Raw genomic sequence first — 17,531 nt, 5'->3', positions numbered from 1 at the left:
GTTATATTGTAAATCAGAAGACGCCTTAATCAATAAGCCAAATTAATTTGGAGTCTTTTTTATTTCCCTAGTGCTAGCGGGCCCAGAGGAAATATTGCTTCTCAAATTCTGGGACCCAACATGGTGGAAATCTTTCCTATTTATACTTTTTTCAGTTCTTTGTCTTCCAAATTTGGAATGAGACTTCCGGACCTTCTGAGAAAGAAGTCCTGTGTGCTGGGACAGGGCCGTGAGACCATATTTCAAGGCCTGCCCTGGCACCAGCACTCACAACTCTGTCTGGGGTATAGTTTATGGCCTCTCTGGAATGGGAGCAGTCTTATTATTTAAGCAAGCAAGTGTTTACAGAAGCCAAAAAAGCAGGGTTAAAATTTCAAACAGCAGTTTTTACCCAAGATGGAGGTTACTATGCTTCACACCCACCTTCCTTCTGCATCACTGTCATCAGGGTCTAGAGTTTCGTAGGCCTTTTAAAACTGGAGGATTTGTTGGTATCCTGTTATTTTCCTACCTGAATTGCACTCAGGACTGATTTGGGGGATAGTGTTTATATACATCTGTGGGAAACGATATATTTCTTCTTCCCTACAGGCACTAACTATTTGGCCTATTTAAGCTTCATTTCTTCTTGGGAGTTTAATTATTCTCTCTCTTTTTGTGGCTAGTGTCTCTCACAGCAGCAACAACATATGGGCTTCCAAAGTCCTTTCTAGGACTAATGTGCTGCTTTCTCCTTTTCCATTTTAGGGGACCCTGAGAAGTTCAGGAGATGATTACTTTGCATACTACACTCGTTCTCAATATCTAAAATTTAACATGATCAGACTCAACTTCTTACTGCTGCTGTCAAAGTTAAACAAAGCTGACACCAAGTAGAATGGCAAAGACATTGTATATCAGTAGTATACTATTTCAATAGGGAAGAGGGTCAAGTGTGAATCAAACTCAACTTCAATCTGTACAGAGGTGACTGGGCATTTTAAATGGAGAATGAGGGAGTAGAAAGGGAGGAGAGCAAGGGCTCCTTTGAATCAAGAATGTGAAAAATACAAAGTGTGGTCCGCATAAAGGTTGGCTAGCCAGTTGTGTCTATTAGCTGGCAATTGTCGGTTAGGATCTTGCCTTTCCACAGAGACTGGGAGACAGAGGCCCCATCCTTCCTGAAGTTTACATTGTAAAGTATGGCCTTCAGGTCCTTAAGAAAGACACTCTTGAATTGTGGGAGATTCATCTACATCTCAAAAGGACAAAGGAAGGACTCACAATTATAAGCCCTTTAGGTAAGTGCTGTGATACTGGGTAGGCCAGGGGCCTATTTGCAGCTGTTGGCTAGAACTAAGGGAATTTTTTGGCAGACTTAAACTCCCCCAGGCAAGCACTTTAAGGGGTCATCCTAGGAATAAGGTCTTGAGCTGTTAGAAACTGTGTTAATGTTTTTGTTTTTTAAGTCTTTTAATGTGGGGGTAAGCGATTGGATGAAATCATGTGTTGAGAATCTATAGTTTTTATATGCCAAGGTTGAGGCCTAGTAGAGGGCTCAGAGCAGCCTGACTAGAATTTGATCAAACAGAGAATGTTTCTCACTGAGTAACTTTAAGACGTGTTATTTTATTTTAATTTAAAAAATTATTTGCCAAAGCCTCCATTTCTTCATCTGTAAAATAGGTATTTTAGCATCGCATATAGCTCTTGGCAGTATCTAGTACAGCACTATCCAATAGAAATATAATTCAAGCTCACATGTCATTCTTAATGTCCACACAGCCACATTTTTTAAAAATAGAAATAAAGTTAATGTTAATTTATTTACCTAATATATTCAAAATATTTCACATGTAATCAACATTTTTAAATTATTCAAAGATTTTTACGTTCTTGTCTTCGTCCCTAATCTATGAAATCCGATGTGTACTTTACACTTACAGCCCCACAATTCGGACCAGCCCATTTCAAGCGTTCCACAGTCACACGTGGCTTTTGCATTGGACAGTACAGGTCTGGACAGCTAAGCAGCAGGCCTTGCTGACGTAAGCGTGGGGCGGGGCTTGCCAGTTGGGGGTGGGACTTAGCTAGTTGGGGGCGGAGCTTCTCGGAGAGGGCGTTTTGGGCCTCGTCAGCCGCCGTAGGAGAGCGCCGGCCGCGGCGCCACGTTCCCTGCGGCGGCTGCGGACGAATCTGCTGGGCTTCGGGGTGGTTCCCATCGACCATGGCCTTCACCCTGTACTCGCTGCTGCAGGCGGCCCTGCTCTGCGTCAACGCCATCGCGGTGCTGCACGAGGAGCGATTCCTCAAGAACAGTGAGTGGGCCGTGGGGCCGGGCTGGGGTGGCGGCGGCACTGCCCGCGGGGCGCGGACCCGAGACCGCCGCGCGAGGGGACAGCCTGGGGCGGGACCGGAGGCGGCCGAGGGCCGAATGTTGGGGCCCTTCCTGCGGGAGTGGGGGGAAGCCGAGCCGTTTGCATCTCACCAGCGGGGTGAAGGTTGTTCCACGGACGCCCGCTGCGTGCGGGTCCTGGGGGTGGGAATGCGGGGGACCCTGCGATGAGCCGGGGACGCCCCTGCCCGCGATTCCTCTCGGTTAGTGATTTAATGCACTGCTGTCACCGCCGACGGTGGAAAACCCGGGGTCTGAGTCTCCGTAAAAGACGGAAGGGCGTGGCCCCTTCGGAGCACGGGTGACCGGGTGAATGAACTGCTGGAGGCCGTGGGGGTTCGCGGGCTTTGGAGCTACGAGGAAAGGGAACGTGATGGTATTAGCACGGCATCCAGCCACCCACGTTTCAAGAAAGTTTATTCAGCGCATAGCTTTGGGTATCTTTACTGGAATCATACAGAAATGAAGACACAGGTTATGCCCACCGGGACCTCACTGTCCAGCACCCCCATTCTCCCCTCCCCTCCCCCATCCTGGGCAAGCAGGCTGCTGCCTGCCTTAGGAGGCACATGGAGGCAGGGCACTGCGCTCCGTGCACCATGTGCCACAGTGTGCCGGCTACATCTGTGTGAATCATTGACACTCAAACCCATGAACAAGATCGTTATGTTTATTCCGTCAGAATAAAGTTACCGAGCACAAATTATGTGCCAGGCCCACGTAGCAAGAGCTGATAAGGGCACAGCAGTTATCCTGACCTCCTAGTGGAAGTTAATCTAAATGAAACTGAACAAGTCACAATAACACAGATGCAGAATATTGTGGAAGAGAAGGGCAGTGACATGTTACCCTGTGGATCTGTGAAAGCTTCTGGGAGGAAGTGTGTCTAACCCCAGATCTGATAAGTGAGTAAACATTAACGAGGTGCAGGTGAGGGGCTGGGAGACCTTGAGGGGGTGCTAAAACTCGGGAGCAGGTGGAAGCAAGGTTTAAGCAGGGCAGTGACTTGACCAGATGTGTGTAATGTGCTATAGTTCAGAGAACAGGTTGGAAGAGTCGAGAGTGGACAAGTAGAGATGGTGGGTATACTAACAAGAATAATAGTAACTAACACTTAACACTGTGCACCCAGGTCTGTATCAGGCGCTTTACATATATTAATTTGTGCAACCCCGACAGCAACTTTATGCGATAGTTTCCATCCCCACTTTTCAGATGAGAGAGTAGGTAACCATTCTAAGATCACGCAACTAGAAAGTGGCAGACCTAGGATTCAAACATAGGCAATCTGACTCAAAAGGCCATCTTTTCACCACTATACATACAGAAAAGTAGAAGGGATCATGTTGTGGGTATAATTGTGCGCCCCCCGCCTCCCCTCAAAAGATAAAGTTCTAACCCTTGGTACCCGTGAATGTGACCTTATTTGAAAATAGAGTCTCTGGAGGTGTAATTAAGTTAAGATGGAGTCACACCGGATTAGGATGGGCTCTGGACCCAGTGAGGTGTCCATGTAAGGAGGCACACAGACACACGGGGGGAGAAGGCCATGGGACAACAGAAGCAGAGATGAGTGAGTCAGCTCCAAGCCAAACAGTGCCCAGGTTTACCGTAACTGTGGGAAGCTGGGAGACAGACGTGGAGGAGATTGTGTCTCAGAATCTCCAGAAGGAACCAATTCTACAAACACCTTGATCTCAGACGTCTAGACTCCAGAACTGTGAGAAAATAAATTTCCTTTGTGTTGAGCCACCCAGTGTGTGCTGCTCTGCTATGGTAGCCCTAGGAAACTATTACAAATCAGGAGATACTTTAAAGGTAGAAAAGGCAAAATGTATTGTTTGGACGTCGGAAATAAGATCTCTCTTGGTTTTCAGGCTTAAGCAACCGAGTGAAGGGTTGTACCTTTACCGAGTTACAGAGTACTGGAGGAAAGTTGGGGTGGTAGTGGTGGATAAGGTGAAGAGAATGAAGTCAGTCTAGGACATGCTGAGTTTGAGATTATGTCTGTGAGATATACGAGTAGGGATGTGAAGTAGTAGTGGGTTGGACTTAAATCCAAAAAACAAAGCAAGAGCCACAGTGGAGACTGAACATTGAGTTTCTCAGCCACAGAAGCCATATGGAAAGATGAAATTGCTCAGGCAAAGAAGAGTACAAAGGGAATTGGTGACCAGCACAGTCCTTGAATCTCTTCCAGTAAACGAGGAATGGAAGGGAACTTCCTCAATTTGATAAAGAACATCTAGAAACACCCCCCTCACACCTCCCACACCCCAGGTAACATCCTCCTATATAATAAAGAGCTAATATGCTAATTAGACCAAACAGCAGAATGACCGACCAGACGACCTTCTGGACAAAGCCGGGGCTGCGAGGGCTGAGCCCCTTGCAAGAATTTTGTACATCAGGCCTCTAGTTATACATAATGATGAAAAACTGAGTGCTTTCCCCAATTAGGAATAAGAAAAGATGCCCTTTCTTGCCACTTCTAACATTGTACTGGAGATTCTGGCCAGGGCAATTAGATGAGTAAAAAGGAAAGATATCCAGATTGTGAGATTGAAAAAAGTAAAACTATCTCTTGTTTGTAAATGACAATCTTGTATAGAAAATTCTAAGGAGTAACTAAAACTATTAAAACTAATAAATGAGTTCAGTAAGGTTATAAGACACAAGATCAGTAACAAAAATCAATTCTTTTCCTATACATGAACAATGAATAATAAAAAAATTTAACAGTTTTGTTTATAATTTCAAAAAGAATAAAGTACTTAGGAATAAATTTAACAAAAGTGTGAATCATATGCTATGAAAACTACAAGATATTGTTGAATAAAATTAAAAGATAAATATTTTTAAAGATAATTAAAATAAAAACATCCTCTGCTCATGGATCAGAAGAGTTAATGTTGCTAAGATGATACCAAACAATAATAGTGATTTACAGATATAATGCAGTGTTTATCAAAATCCTAGTTGGCTTTTTTTTTTGGCAGAAACTGACAAGTGAATTCTAAAGAAAAGGAAAGGGACCAAGAATAGCCAATAAAAAATCTTGAAAAAGAAGAGCAAAGTTAGATGACTCACACTTTGAGATTTCAAAATTTACTACAGAGTCACAGCACTCAAAACATTGTGGTATTGGCATCGGATCGACATGTAGACCAATGGAGCAGTCTTGAGAGTCCAAAAATAAATCCTTATGTTATGGTCAATTGATTTTTGATAGGGAAGCCAAAACAATTCAATGGGTAAAGAATAGTCTTCCAACAACTGGTGCTGGAACAACTGCATATCCATAGGAAAAAGAATGAAGTTGAACCTCTGCTTCATACCAAACACAAAAATTAATTCAAAACCATAGACTTCTAAGCAGTGAAACCTAAAGCTATACAACTCTTAGAAGAAAATATAGGCATAAAGCTTTGTGACTTTGGATTAGACTAGGGGTGGGGAACGTGGGGAATCATTTGGTCTGGCCCTGCCAAGGCATTAGGGGTGAGTTAATTAAATGTTTGACCAAATACAGCAAAATTAAGTTGATAAATTTGAATGGCCCATGAACGATGTTATAAATATCCAAATGGCCCTTGGCAGAAAAAAGGTCCCCCACCCCTAAATTAGACCAAGCTTTCCTAGATATACAACACTAAAAGTAGAAGAACCAAAGGAAAAAATACATAAATTGGGCTTCATCAAAATTAAGAACTTTTGTGCCTTTTAAGGACACCATCAAGAGTATAAAAAGACAACCACAGAATGAGAGAAAATATTTACAAATCATATATATGATATATGACTGCTAATCAGAGTGTATAGAGAACTATTACAACTCAATAATAAAGGGTAAACAATCCAATTTAAAAAATTGGACAGGTTATCTGATGGCCAACATTATTAATCACTAGAGAAATACAAATCAAAACCATAATGAAATATACTTCACACCAATTAGGATGACTATAATAAAAAAAGACAGTAATGTGTTGGTGAGGTGGTGGAGAAATTGTAACCATTTATACATTGGTGGGAATATAATGTGGAGCAGCAGCTTTAGAAAAACAGTCTGGCAGTTCCTCAAAATGTTAAACATTAGTAGTTACTGTGTGATCCAGTGATTCCACTTTTAGGTGTAGCCAGTATTGAAAACAAACATCTACATCAGTGGTTCTCAACCTTCCTACTGCCGCAACCCTTTAATACAGTTCCTCATGTTGTGGTGACCCCCAACCATAAAATTATTTTCGTTGCTACTTCATAACTGTAATTTTGCTACTGTTATGAATCGTAATGTAAATATCTGATATGCAGGATGTATTCTCATTGTTACAAATTGAACATAATTAAAGCATAGTGATTAATCACAAAAACAATATGTAATTATATATGTGTTTTCCGATGGTCTTAGGCAACCCCTGTGAAAGGGTTATTCGACCCCCAAAGGGGTCGCGACCTACAGGTTGAGAACCGCTGATCTACATAGAAGAACATGAATGTTCATAGCAGCATATATCTACACTAATAAAAGAGAAACATGGTAATTAGCGTACGACCGCTACCCTTTTCATTGGCTAATCAGTGAGTATATGCAAATTGACTGTCAGCCAAGATGGCGGCCGGCAGCCAGGCAGCTGGAAGCGAACATGAGGCTTGCTTGCTGCAGTGAAGGAGGACTCCAACGTTCCCCGCCTGCGCTGCTGGCCTTTGAGCTGGCAGTTTGAAACTTTGTAACAAATATAGAAGCTAAACAAAACCCTGGGATCTCAGAGCTGGAGTTATACATTGTTTCAATTATAGAACGCAAACAAACCAGCGGAAGCCTCAGAGCTAGAGCCAGAGCTAAAGCTGGCCCAGAATAAAATTAAAAAAAGAGAAAAAAAAAGCGGTTGGGAGCTTCAGTCAACAACCGCCAGCCTGAAAGCAGCCCTCAGCCCCTCACCCAGACTGGCCAGGCACCCCAGTGGGGACCCCCACCCTGAAGGGTGTGTGACCAGCTGCAAACAGCCATCATCCCCTCACCCAGGCTGGCCAGGCACCCCAGTGGGGACCCCCACCCTGATCCAGGACACCCTTCAGGGCAAACCAGCCAGCCCCCAGGCCTCTATCCTATATAGTAAAAGGGTAATATGCCTCCCAGCACCGGGATCAGCGGAGCCGAGAGGCCTCCTGGCACCAGATCAGCGTGACAGGGGGCAGCGCCCAAACCCCCTGATCGCCCTGCAACTCTGTGTGTGACAGGGTGCGGCGCCCCAACCCCCCCCCCCCCACAGGCTCTGCTCTGTGTGTGACAGGGTAGAGCCATAACCTCCCCATCAGCCCTGCCCTGAGTGTGACAGTGGCGGCACCCCAACCCCCTGATCGGCCCTGCTCTGTGGGTGATAGAGGGCAGCGCCCCAACACCCCCCCCCCCCACAGGCCCTGCTCTGTGTGTGATGGGGTAGAGCCATAACCTCCCCATTGGCCCTGCCCTGAGTGTGACAGTGGCGGCACCCCAACCCCCTGATTGGCCCTGCTCTGCGGGTGATAGAGGGCGGCGCCCCAACCCCCTGATCCGCCCTGCTCTGTGTGTGACAGGGGGCGGTGCCCTAACTCTCCTATCGGCCCTACTCTGTGAGTGACAGGGGGGAGCTCCTCAACCCCCTGATCGGCCCTGCTCTGTGCGTGACAGGGGTTGGTGCCACAATCTCCCCAAGCGGTGCCCCAACCCCCCAATCGGCCCTACCCTGAGTGTGACTGAGGGTGGCATTGCAACCTCCCGATCCACCCTGCTCTGTGCATGACAGGGGGTGGTGCCCCAACTCCCCAATCAGCCCTGCTCTGAGCCCGACCAGGGGCTGCACCTAGGGATTGGGCCTGCCCTCTGCCACCCAGGAGCGGGCCTAAGCCAGCAGGTCGTTATTTCCCGAGGGGTACCAGACTGTGAGAGGGCACAGGCCGGGCTGAGGGATCCCTCCCCCTTCCCCCCCCCCGAGTGCACAAATTTTTGTGCACCGGGCCTCTAGTATATATATATGTGTGTGTATATATATATATATATATATATAAAAGCCTAAGCGATCATTACGACCTGAATGACTGGTTGCCGGGAGCCGGTCCATCCTTGCTGCTTGACACAGTCGCTGCAGAGAAGAAACATCTGCACAGCATATGTTTCAAGGGACCTGGCGTATATGGCATACTGTTCTTAATATGTTTGCTCCCCTTAGCTCTATGTGTTTTAACCAAGGTCACCTCTCCGAGAAAGGTTGTTTTCCCATGTAGGGATTTTTCCCTGAAGTTAGGGAGGGGATAAAACCTCTTAACTAAGTGCCAGGCGGGTAGTTAATCACTTTAACTACAAACAATCACGCTTAAGCTACATAATCTTTACTCCCTGGAATGGAGATAAGAAACGCCCTAACCTTTGCAATAGAAATTGACAGGATTAAAATCAGCTGGTATAAATACAGATATAACAAGACAACAGAAGAGAGAACCTAGAGACAGAACCTAGCGAGAGAACATGGCAAAAGATCCTGGACAGAACCTGGCTACAGAACTTTGCTGGAGAACCTAGACAGAACATGGCAGGAGAACCTGGATAGAACCTGGCTGGAGAACCTGGATAGAACCTGGCTGGAGAACCTAGCAAGAGAACATGGACACAGAACCTGGCTAGAGATCCTAACCAGAACTTTGCTGGAGATCCTGACCAGAACTTGGCTAGAGATCCTGGCTAGGCTGCTGATCAACTGAACGCTGTCTCCGTGTCATTCCTTCTTCGCTGACTCCGTCCACACCTTTGGGGACCCCTGGACCTGCTGGGGCTGGACCCCAACAACTGGTGAACCAGTCACTGTAATGCTCACTGACCACCATGGGGCAGACACTCAACGAAGGAGCTGCCCCCTGGTGGTCAGTGTGCTTCCACAGCAGGAGCGCTGCTCAGCTGACTGACCCATCCCAGTGGTCCACCACCCTGGCAACAACCACTCACTCCCTAAGTAGTCCTGCAGGTCTAATCTCCAGAGAACAGGTCAGGTACTGACGGACCAGCGCCGCCGGCCGGCTGGATCCAGTTCCCAGGCTGGCAAGGGCATCCCACCCTCAATCACGTCCTGGCCCCCCTCGGGACCCCATCCGTGCACGAATTTGTGCACAGGGCCTCTAGTTATTTATAACAGCTAAAAAGTGGAAACAGCCCAAATGTCTACCAACTGATAAATAGATGACTATAATATGTGGTGTATCCACACTATGTAATATTATTTGTTAATAAAAAGGAATGAAATACTGACATATTCGACGTGGCTGAACCTTGAGATCATTATGCTAGGTGAAAGAAGTGAGTCATAAAAGACTGCATATCATGATTTCATTTATATGAAATGTTGGGGATAGGCAACTATATAGAAACAGAAAGCAGATTAGTGGTTGCTTAGTGCTAGAGGGGTCTGAGGGGATGGGAAGTGGTTGCTAATGGGTACAGGGCTTCTTTTGGGGGTGATAAAAATGTTCTAAAATTGAGTGTTGTACAACTCTGAACATATTTAAACCACTGAATCGTGCACTTGAAATGTGTGAACTGGATGTTAGGTGATTGTATTTCAGTAAAACTTTTTTTTAAAACCACACATTTTTTTTAAAAATCAGACAAGTATTTATTATATCCAGTACTAATTATGAGTAATACAAAAGAAACATGAAACTATATTAGTCAGCTGGGGCTGCCAAAACAAAGAATCATTAAGCAAAGTGAAATTTTGTTTCATGATATTGATATCATGTATAAAATAAAGACTTGTTCTCTGTCAGGTTTAAGGGTTAACATGTCAGGAATTAAGTCATTTGAGATGTTTAAAAACTGGAGTTATGAGATATGACGGGTGAACCTGAAGTGAGGACAAGAGAAAGACACATTGTAGAAATGAGGACATGTAAGTCTTCAGGAGAATGTGTCAGGCAATAAAAAAGGCACTAGCAGGTAAAGAAAAAATAATTTATAATATCAGGGAAATGATGTAGAAAAAGGTGAAAGACTCATTTACAGAAAGTAAGTGGGATAGTGAGCTAAATTCCTCACCTCAAATCTGAGAAATGAAGAATGATCAGGGGAAAGAAAAAAAAAAGATGTGCCCCTGCTGGCATGATAGGGCATGCTCTGAAGGCCTGACCACGCTGTGACGAGGTTTAGGTTAACATTTCCCCTACGTAATGTAGATGGTGAATCTCCGTTACTAGTACAGTGTTATTATACCAATAATAATGTTGGGCTTCATAAATTCTGAATTGATCTAATTAATTTTTCAATTTGACACTGCTTTTTCAGTTCTGACTTGAAAAATATCTTGTTAGTTTAAAAAAGGAGTAAAAAAAATCAATCAGGGTGTTACAGTATTCATCTTTACCATGGAATAATTTATTAGACTATAACACCACAGTGGAAATGAGTTTTTGTTGCTTATCAAAAGTAAAAAAATACTGTAAAGCATTTCCCTTAGTAGTGTTTTTAAGTCATGTGACTTTATATTTTATGTCTTTAACAAAGGCTCAAATAATCTTTTAGAAAATGACTAATGAAGGAGCAAGGCAAGGGCATAATACATTTTAACACTGCTAATCGTTTTTATATTATACAGTTGGCTGGGGAACAGACCAGGGAATTGGTGGATTCGGAGAGGAGCCAGGAATTAAATCTCAGCTAATGAACCTTATTCGATCTGTAAGAACCGTAATGAGAGGTAAGAAGAAAAACTAGTAGAACACTCTTAAGTTTTAATTTTGAGGTTTGATTTAAGTAGCAAAGCTTCTGGGTGTGAATACTATCACATACCACCTTTGTAGCAGGAAATTTTTTTCTTGTTAACCTGGCTTTATTGCTTAAAAGTTACTGGTTTCTTTCTTTGCCTCTTACTTCTAAGCCAGTTGGTGCAAATTGAATGCTCCGTGGTGTAACCTGTTTGTATATTACCTCAGAGTTGAAAGGCAATGATATTCTTGCCTTTTGGAAATTCTGTTGCTTCCAAGTGGTAAAGTCATCTAGAGTCCCATCAGGCTTTCAAGAGAAAAATAAAGATCCCACATTTGCTATTCTCTTAGGAAATATTTTAGAGTACCTCAATAAAGAAGAGTTCAAAACCTTTTATTGAAAACCATTAAAACTAGGGTCTCTCTTTCTGTCTGTCTTCCTCCTTTTTTTAGCTGCTTTAATCACAACTTTGAATATAATGATAAGTTCTTACTTTGGTGATGAAACTATGGCATCATCTTTGTACATATTTCTAATGTCAAGTATCACTGGTAGCCATATGGGTCTATTTCTGCCTAAGTCCAGTGTGCTTCTGTGTTCCCAGAGCTGCACTAGCATCATCCACAGATGTTTTCATATTAATCTACTTGTATCAGTGTGACTCTTACCCCCATCACACAAGCCCTCTTTAAATTAAGTTTTGGAGTTTATGATCCAGTGCATGTTTGAATGTTCCTGTTATATAAGTATTTGTAATATGATTACGATGACATATTGTTAGGTATTACTGACCTTCTTGGATGCTAGTAACTATGACTTCGTTTTTTTTCTGATATTTTCTTTATAATAACAAACTTTTTTTTTTTTTTTGCAGTGCCATTGATAATAGTAAACTCAATTGCAATTGTATTGCTTTTACTATTTGGGTGAAGATCAATGGGGGAAATGGAGACTCAGAAGAAGAGATGTCAGCGGAAGTTATTACTTTCGTCTTTATTGGAATATACATACCTTAGCTGGCTGTCCCTGGCCTTGACAAAAATGTAAACATGATAATAAAACCAGAGTCCCTATTTATCTGATTTTTTTTAAATGCTGCACTTATAGTTTCATTATAAAAAGATCAGATCATCAGAGGTAGTAACTATCCAGGATTGGGATACATTTGATTGATGACTGTTAATAAAAGTTTGTGCTATGGTTAAGATTGTTCAAAGGGTGCAAGACTGTCACTTCTGTGTTTTTAGAGCTTCTCTCACTTCTCAGGGATGATTTTTTTTAACTTTTGAAGTTCATTGTGACTTGGTTATGCTCAGAGAGTGATTGTCCTCCTAGATAAAACTTAAAGGATTTAAAAACTAATTACTATATATAAAGTGATAAATAGATAATTGGGATGATTTTATTTTGAACTCTGGTTAAATATTTTGTCTATATTGTCTTGGCTATGAAAAATTCAAATTCATAGTAACTATCGAGGAGCAATACGGTCTGACTTTAGGGAAAATTATAATTTTGTAAGTCAGTCACATAGCGATTGTGTTTTTGTTTTAAATTATTTTCATGCATTTCTTATTTTAGTAATTGGTCTGAATGATGAGAACAGATTAGTATCTACATATTTTCATTGGTAGAAAAGTATAGACCCTTTTTACAATGGTGACTTATTTTTTGAAATCAGCATAAATATTAGCCTCTAAGGGCAATCCTAAACAATCACAATTATAAACTATACTATGTAAGAAGACTTATCTATGTAAGAAGCATTTACCTGTCTCAAAAGTACCGTGTTTCCATTTCTTGGAGTAATACATTAAGGAGTGTGACTCTTAATTCTTATTTCCATCTGTCACTAGGGCATTCATGCTGGATAAATTTTGTTTTGATGTCTTAGACCATTCTGTATTTTACTCATCCCATAATACAGTTTTATGCAGAAAGAATAAAAGTGTGTAAATGTTTTTTCTAGAAATTATGGGTTATAATATTTAAAAGGGGTAGAATTGCATCTTTGTTTATAGCACAACATTTGTAAATAAAGTAAAATTTCTAAGTCAAGCATGTGTTTTTTTACCTTAGTGAATACCTGTCAGGTGCTAATTAAATTAATCTCATTTTGTGTATAACACTTCTTATATATGTTTTCTGTAAAATCACTAAGCACAGTTTTAATGAAAGTAAACATTTACAATCCACTTTTTAAAAATATATATTTTTACTGATTTCAGAGAGGAAGGGAGGGGGAGAGGAGAGATAGAAACATCAATGAGAGAGAATCATTGATCGGCTGCCTCCTGCATGCCCCCTGTTGGGGATTGAGCTTGCAACCGGGGCATGTGCCCTGACCAGGAATCAAAACCTTGTCCTCCCGGTTCATAGGTCAATGCTCAACCACTGAGCCACACCAGCCAGGCCATTTTTTTCTTCAGTGAATTGAATTGACATCAAGAAGACTTGAGCGACTTTCCTATGACTTAATTTACTTCTAAAACTGGAGCAAGTATTGGATGCCTGTTGGCCATTCCTGAGTTACAGATGGATTATCTCTGGGCCCCAGGCTTGTAGCAGAACCAAAGAAAAGTACCAGGGATTCACAGTTGATTACTTAGTTCATGTGGTAACATATTCGGCATTAAAAGGCAATGTTCTTTTGACCTTACAAAGAGCTCATGCATGAGTTTGACTGAGTAAGCCACTGACCAGATTCAAAAGAAGCAGTTAATTGAGGGTACTCCCATTTCTCCAACAGCTATGAACCATACAAAATTTTAAAAAGAAAAGAGAGTGTCCTGATGCCATTTTCATGTTAGATATTGCACCACACCATGCTCATTTAGTGTCAGATACTGCAGAAGTGCAAACTCCCATTAGGGATCAGGCACAGCAGGGCAGGATCAGAGTATTCTATAGCAAAGCAGTTCTGGGGAAAGTGAAGCCCTGAGTATCAAAGTATTTCATCTCTGGAAGCCACGTATACATTTCTAACTGTAATGTGCCTGAGGGGAGGTCTGCAAGCTTTCACAGGTTAACCCTGGTTTCCCCAGGGCAGTTGTGATTTAGTAGCCATAGTAATTTTTTAGTAGGCAGTAATTTAAGTGCCCTGCTTGCCTGCCCACATCCTCCTCACTCATTCTCAGAATTAATCTGTGATCATTCTGGTCTCCAAATATCCCAATTCAGTTCCTGATCATTCTGGCCTCCAAGTATTCAGTTCAATTTCTTCAGTGAATTGATGACATACATCAAGAAGACTCATGAGCAACTTTTATATTCAATTTATGGTGTTAGGTCTGACTCTGCATCTGTTTGCCTCTGACTTGTCATGAAGGATCTTGGCTCCAGTCTATAAATGTTTTAATTGTTTTAACCCTTGCTCTAGGAAATGTTTATTAATTTTAGTGGAAGTGTGAGAGAGACATCAATTCATTGCCTCTCCAACATGCCTCAACTGGGGATCGAACCCACAACCTTTTGGTTTATAGAACAATGCTCCACCCCAGCTACCCAGCTAGGACTCTAGTCTATAAATATTTACCAAATTTATAACCTAGTACTTTTAAATATATATATATTTGTACTGACTGCAGAGAGAAAGGGAGAGGGAGAGAGAGAAACATCAATGATGAGAAAATCATTGATCGGCTGCCTCCTGCATGTGGGATCAAGCCCACAACCCTAGCATGTGCCCTTGACCAGAATCGAACCCAGGACTCTTCAGTCTGCAGACCTATGCTCTATCCACTGAGCCAAACCAGCTAGGGCTATACCCTAATTCTTATTTAAGTACAATGATTTCAAACTTCGATTGCTAATAGCAGAACTAGGTTTTCAAAGAATAATATAGAACTGTAATGCTCCATTATCTAAAACAGATGAAAGCAGGTCTATTTATTTTTAGTTGAAGCAGGGATGGGACCCAAAGGCCCATTGTTCAGCCTCCCCCTTACTCATGTCAAGCTTCCTAAGGCACTTCCATAAAACCCTAAGTTTTAAAAAAAACATGGCTTAAAAGTATTTTTTAAAAAATCCCTGCTTTATATAGAGTAGGCAAGGTGATCTGTGCTCTTTAGGTATATGTAGTCACTTGTGTGTTGTATGTACTCATAAAATGTCGAGAAAAAGCAATATATTTGAGTACTATATATATAGTATTTTGGGATACTTAGGACCACCTTCGTCACTGCTCCCACCCACGTTGGGAGTCTCTACAGTACTTGTCTTCCTTAGATTCAAATGAACTATATACTTGACTGCAGAGGTGGTCATCTTATGCATTCTCTATGGAAATGACTAAATGAAAAAAATTCCGACATAATAGGACACCCTGGTTTACACATACGGAACCTTTCGACAAAACTGCGCTGTCCTTGACTGGAGGCTCAGATGCTGCTAGAACACCATCCGACACCCCTGCGCAGTGCTGCAGTCAGCCATTGGTTCCCTGGAGGTGGTAGGCAAGGCCTGTGGTAGCACTCTCTGAGCAGAGGCAGGATGGGCAACGACCATGTCAGCTTTTGGGGTAGCTAATTCAGGAAAAGAGGGACGCTACCTGAGGTGATGGTTAATAGCAATGTCAGTATTCAAGTAGCAAAGCAGAACATGACCTCAGAGATTGGGTGTTTCAAGGAAACTATCTAGGAGATGACTTCTGAGTTACCCCTAGGGAATGTGGAGAGGGTTGCAGCAAAGAAGTTACCCAATAAAACTTGGTTCGACCATGGTGCTGCGGAATGGGAAACATTTACCGAACAAAGGCAGGGGGTTTGTACTTCCTCTTGCATCGTGGCAGCGCCCTTGAAAAAAAAATGGGTCTCCAGAACAGTCTACCGTTCCTTTCGATGGTGGTGAAAGAGCGGAACTAGACCCGGTACTGGGTGTCCGAGACTGGAGGGCAACCCAAGACGGATGGAGCGGAGAAGGACGGGGGAAGGCGGGACTTCCGTTGCAGTCCTAGGCCCAGCTTCCGGCGTCAATCCGCAGCTGCCCCGGGCGCTTTGGACCCGCGGCGAGGATGCTGTGTCCGCGGGACTGTGCGACGTTCCTGTTAGCGGGGTCTTTGCTGAGGACGGAACGGAACAGGGGTGAGGAGCCGCCCGCCCGCTCGTCTGGAGGCTGCGTTCCTTTGTGGAAGGGCTCGGGGCCTCACCTGTTTGCGTCTCTAGGCCACCCGCCCCCTCCTGGGGCAGGGACCAACCCACGCGCTTGCTCAGTGAGGACTGTCACGCCCCTCCGCTGGGCACTGCCCCCCCGGGTCGCGGCGCTGCCGCGCATGCGCGGAGAGGGCGCGCGCCGCTTCCGCCAGGCCCCGGGTGCGCCCGGCTGTGGTTGCCCAGGGCTAGAGCGCGGCTCACAGGCGTCGGTGGTTCTCCGGCACGTGCCCTTGGACTGTATGTCGAAGCTGGAGTCCTTCCCGGTCAGTCCGGCGTTTGCTAGGCCCTGGAACGTGGGCTGGGGCGGAGCGCAGAGACCAGTCCCGGCGCCCCTCCCCACGGGGAGATGGCGGGAATCGCTGTGGAGTGCTGAAAGATTCTAGTTCTAGAAATCGTAGAGACCCGGATTCTTAAGTTTACTTAATTCAAAAGCCTTTAGTAGTACCGTGGAAAAGGCAACAGAGCCCCATGACTCCCAGAACCTAACAGTTGGGGCAATGTCGGTGTGATAGTGAGAGCACGCGGGGGTCCTGGCCCAGCCCGGGAGAGGAGGAGCTGAACTCAGGAATGCCGGGGGAAACGGGGCCCAGGGACAGAGGAGTGGGCCAGGGGAAGGGCGGATGTAGGAGCGGGGGTGGTAGGATCCAGGGAGCGGAAATGGTCCCAGGCGATGAGGGTGGGGTATGGGACTCCTGCCCCTGCAGTGGGACTTGATGCGGGAGTCTAGATGAGGGGGAGAGGTAACCCCGGGCTCTGAGCAGTGGTGTTCATTGTTCGGACTTCATCATGAAGGAATCGGGGAACCACTGGGAGGCTTTTAATTGGGGAGTATCTGGATAATAACATTTATTGAGTGCACCCAGTGGTTCCAGACTTTTCTACTGGACGCATGTAGGGAAGAGAAGAGAATGTTTACCCCCCGGAGGTTCTAGGAGGCATATTCTGAACAGCCTTAACCTCCCCGGAGAAAATTTTATTGAAATCTCGTTTTATGTTAAATATTTATGCAAGTTTTGAATTGCATGCCTCCACAGTATATCCTTATTTGGGTATAAAATGTTTTCTCAAACTCTCAAGTTACCCTAATGCTTTAGGATGTTGCATCATATCTGATTTTTGCAGTCCTGGACACATCCATCATGTGCCCTTCCCTCTGTCCCTTCTCCCCCACACATACATAACCCTGACTTTCTATGTGTGAAACACTGTTCACAGTACATGACTTATTTTCTTTAATCTTTCTATCAACCATTAGAGGCAGGTGTCATCCTTCATA

The 17,531-nt window shown here is 43.9% G+C and overlaps 2 protein-coding genes across 4 annotated transcripts in view; both read left to right on the top strand.

Moving 5' to 3' along the window:
- Positions 1–2,125: 2,125 nt before the first annotated feature.
- On the top strand, positions 2,126–13,163 carry IER3IP1 (immediate early response 3 interacting protein 1). The gene is made up of 3 exons (XM_070421113.1): positions 2,126–2,297; positions 10,996–11,097; positions 11,980–13,163. Exons 1-3 carry the CDS (start codon positions 2,207–2,209, stop codon positions 12,033–12,035), a joined length of 249 nt encoding a protein of 82 aa, XP_070277214.1. The 5' UTR covers positions 2,126–2,206; the 3' UTR covers positions 12,036–13,163.
- A 2,943-nt stretch (positions 13,164–16,106) lies between these two features.
- Positions 16,107–17,531, top strand: part of HDHD2 (haloacid dehalogenase like hydrolase domain containing 2) — a 32,304-nt gene continuing 30,879 nt past the window's right edge. Inside the window, exon 1 of one of the 3 annotated variants that reach the window (XM_070421111.1) lies at positions 16,107–16,186. The gene's annotated coding sequence lies outside the window, so the exon portion shown is untranslated. Of the gene's footprint in view, positions 16,187–16,393; positions 16,519–17,531 lie in introns of those variants that run through there. The other 2 variants (XM_070421109.1, XM_070421112.1) reach the window with 2 other exon arrangements.

The sequence above is a fragment of the Myotis yumanensis genome, unplaced genomic scaffold, assembly GCF_028538775.1.
Source record: "Myotis yumanensis isolate MYYU_CA2020_CCGP unplaced genomic scaffold, mMyoYum1.0.hap1 SCAF_7, whole genome shotgun sequence".
Taxonomy (NCBI): Eukaryota; Metazoa; Chordata; class Mammalia; order Chiroptera; family Vespertilionidae; genus Myotis; species Myotis yumanensis.
The sequence above is the reverse complement of the archived record's forward strand: the minus strand, read 5'-3'. Positions and strand labels throughout refer to the sequence as shown.

Bases quoted from the DNA above. Each gene is read 5' to 3' on its own strand.
- IER3IP1 (XM_070421113.1), top strand. From the start codon at position 2,207: ATGGCCTTCACCCTGTACTCGCTGCTGCAGGCGGCCCTGCTCTGCGTC. The intron at 2,298-10,995 runs GTGAGTGGGCCG...TATATTATACAG, and splicing joins GGAGCGATTCCTCAAGAACA to TTGGCTGGGGAACAGACCAG. The intron at 11,098-11,979 runs GTAAGAAGAAAA...TTTTTTTTGCAG, and splicing joins TGTAAGAACCGTAATGAGAG to TGCCATTGATAATAGTAAAC.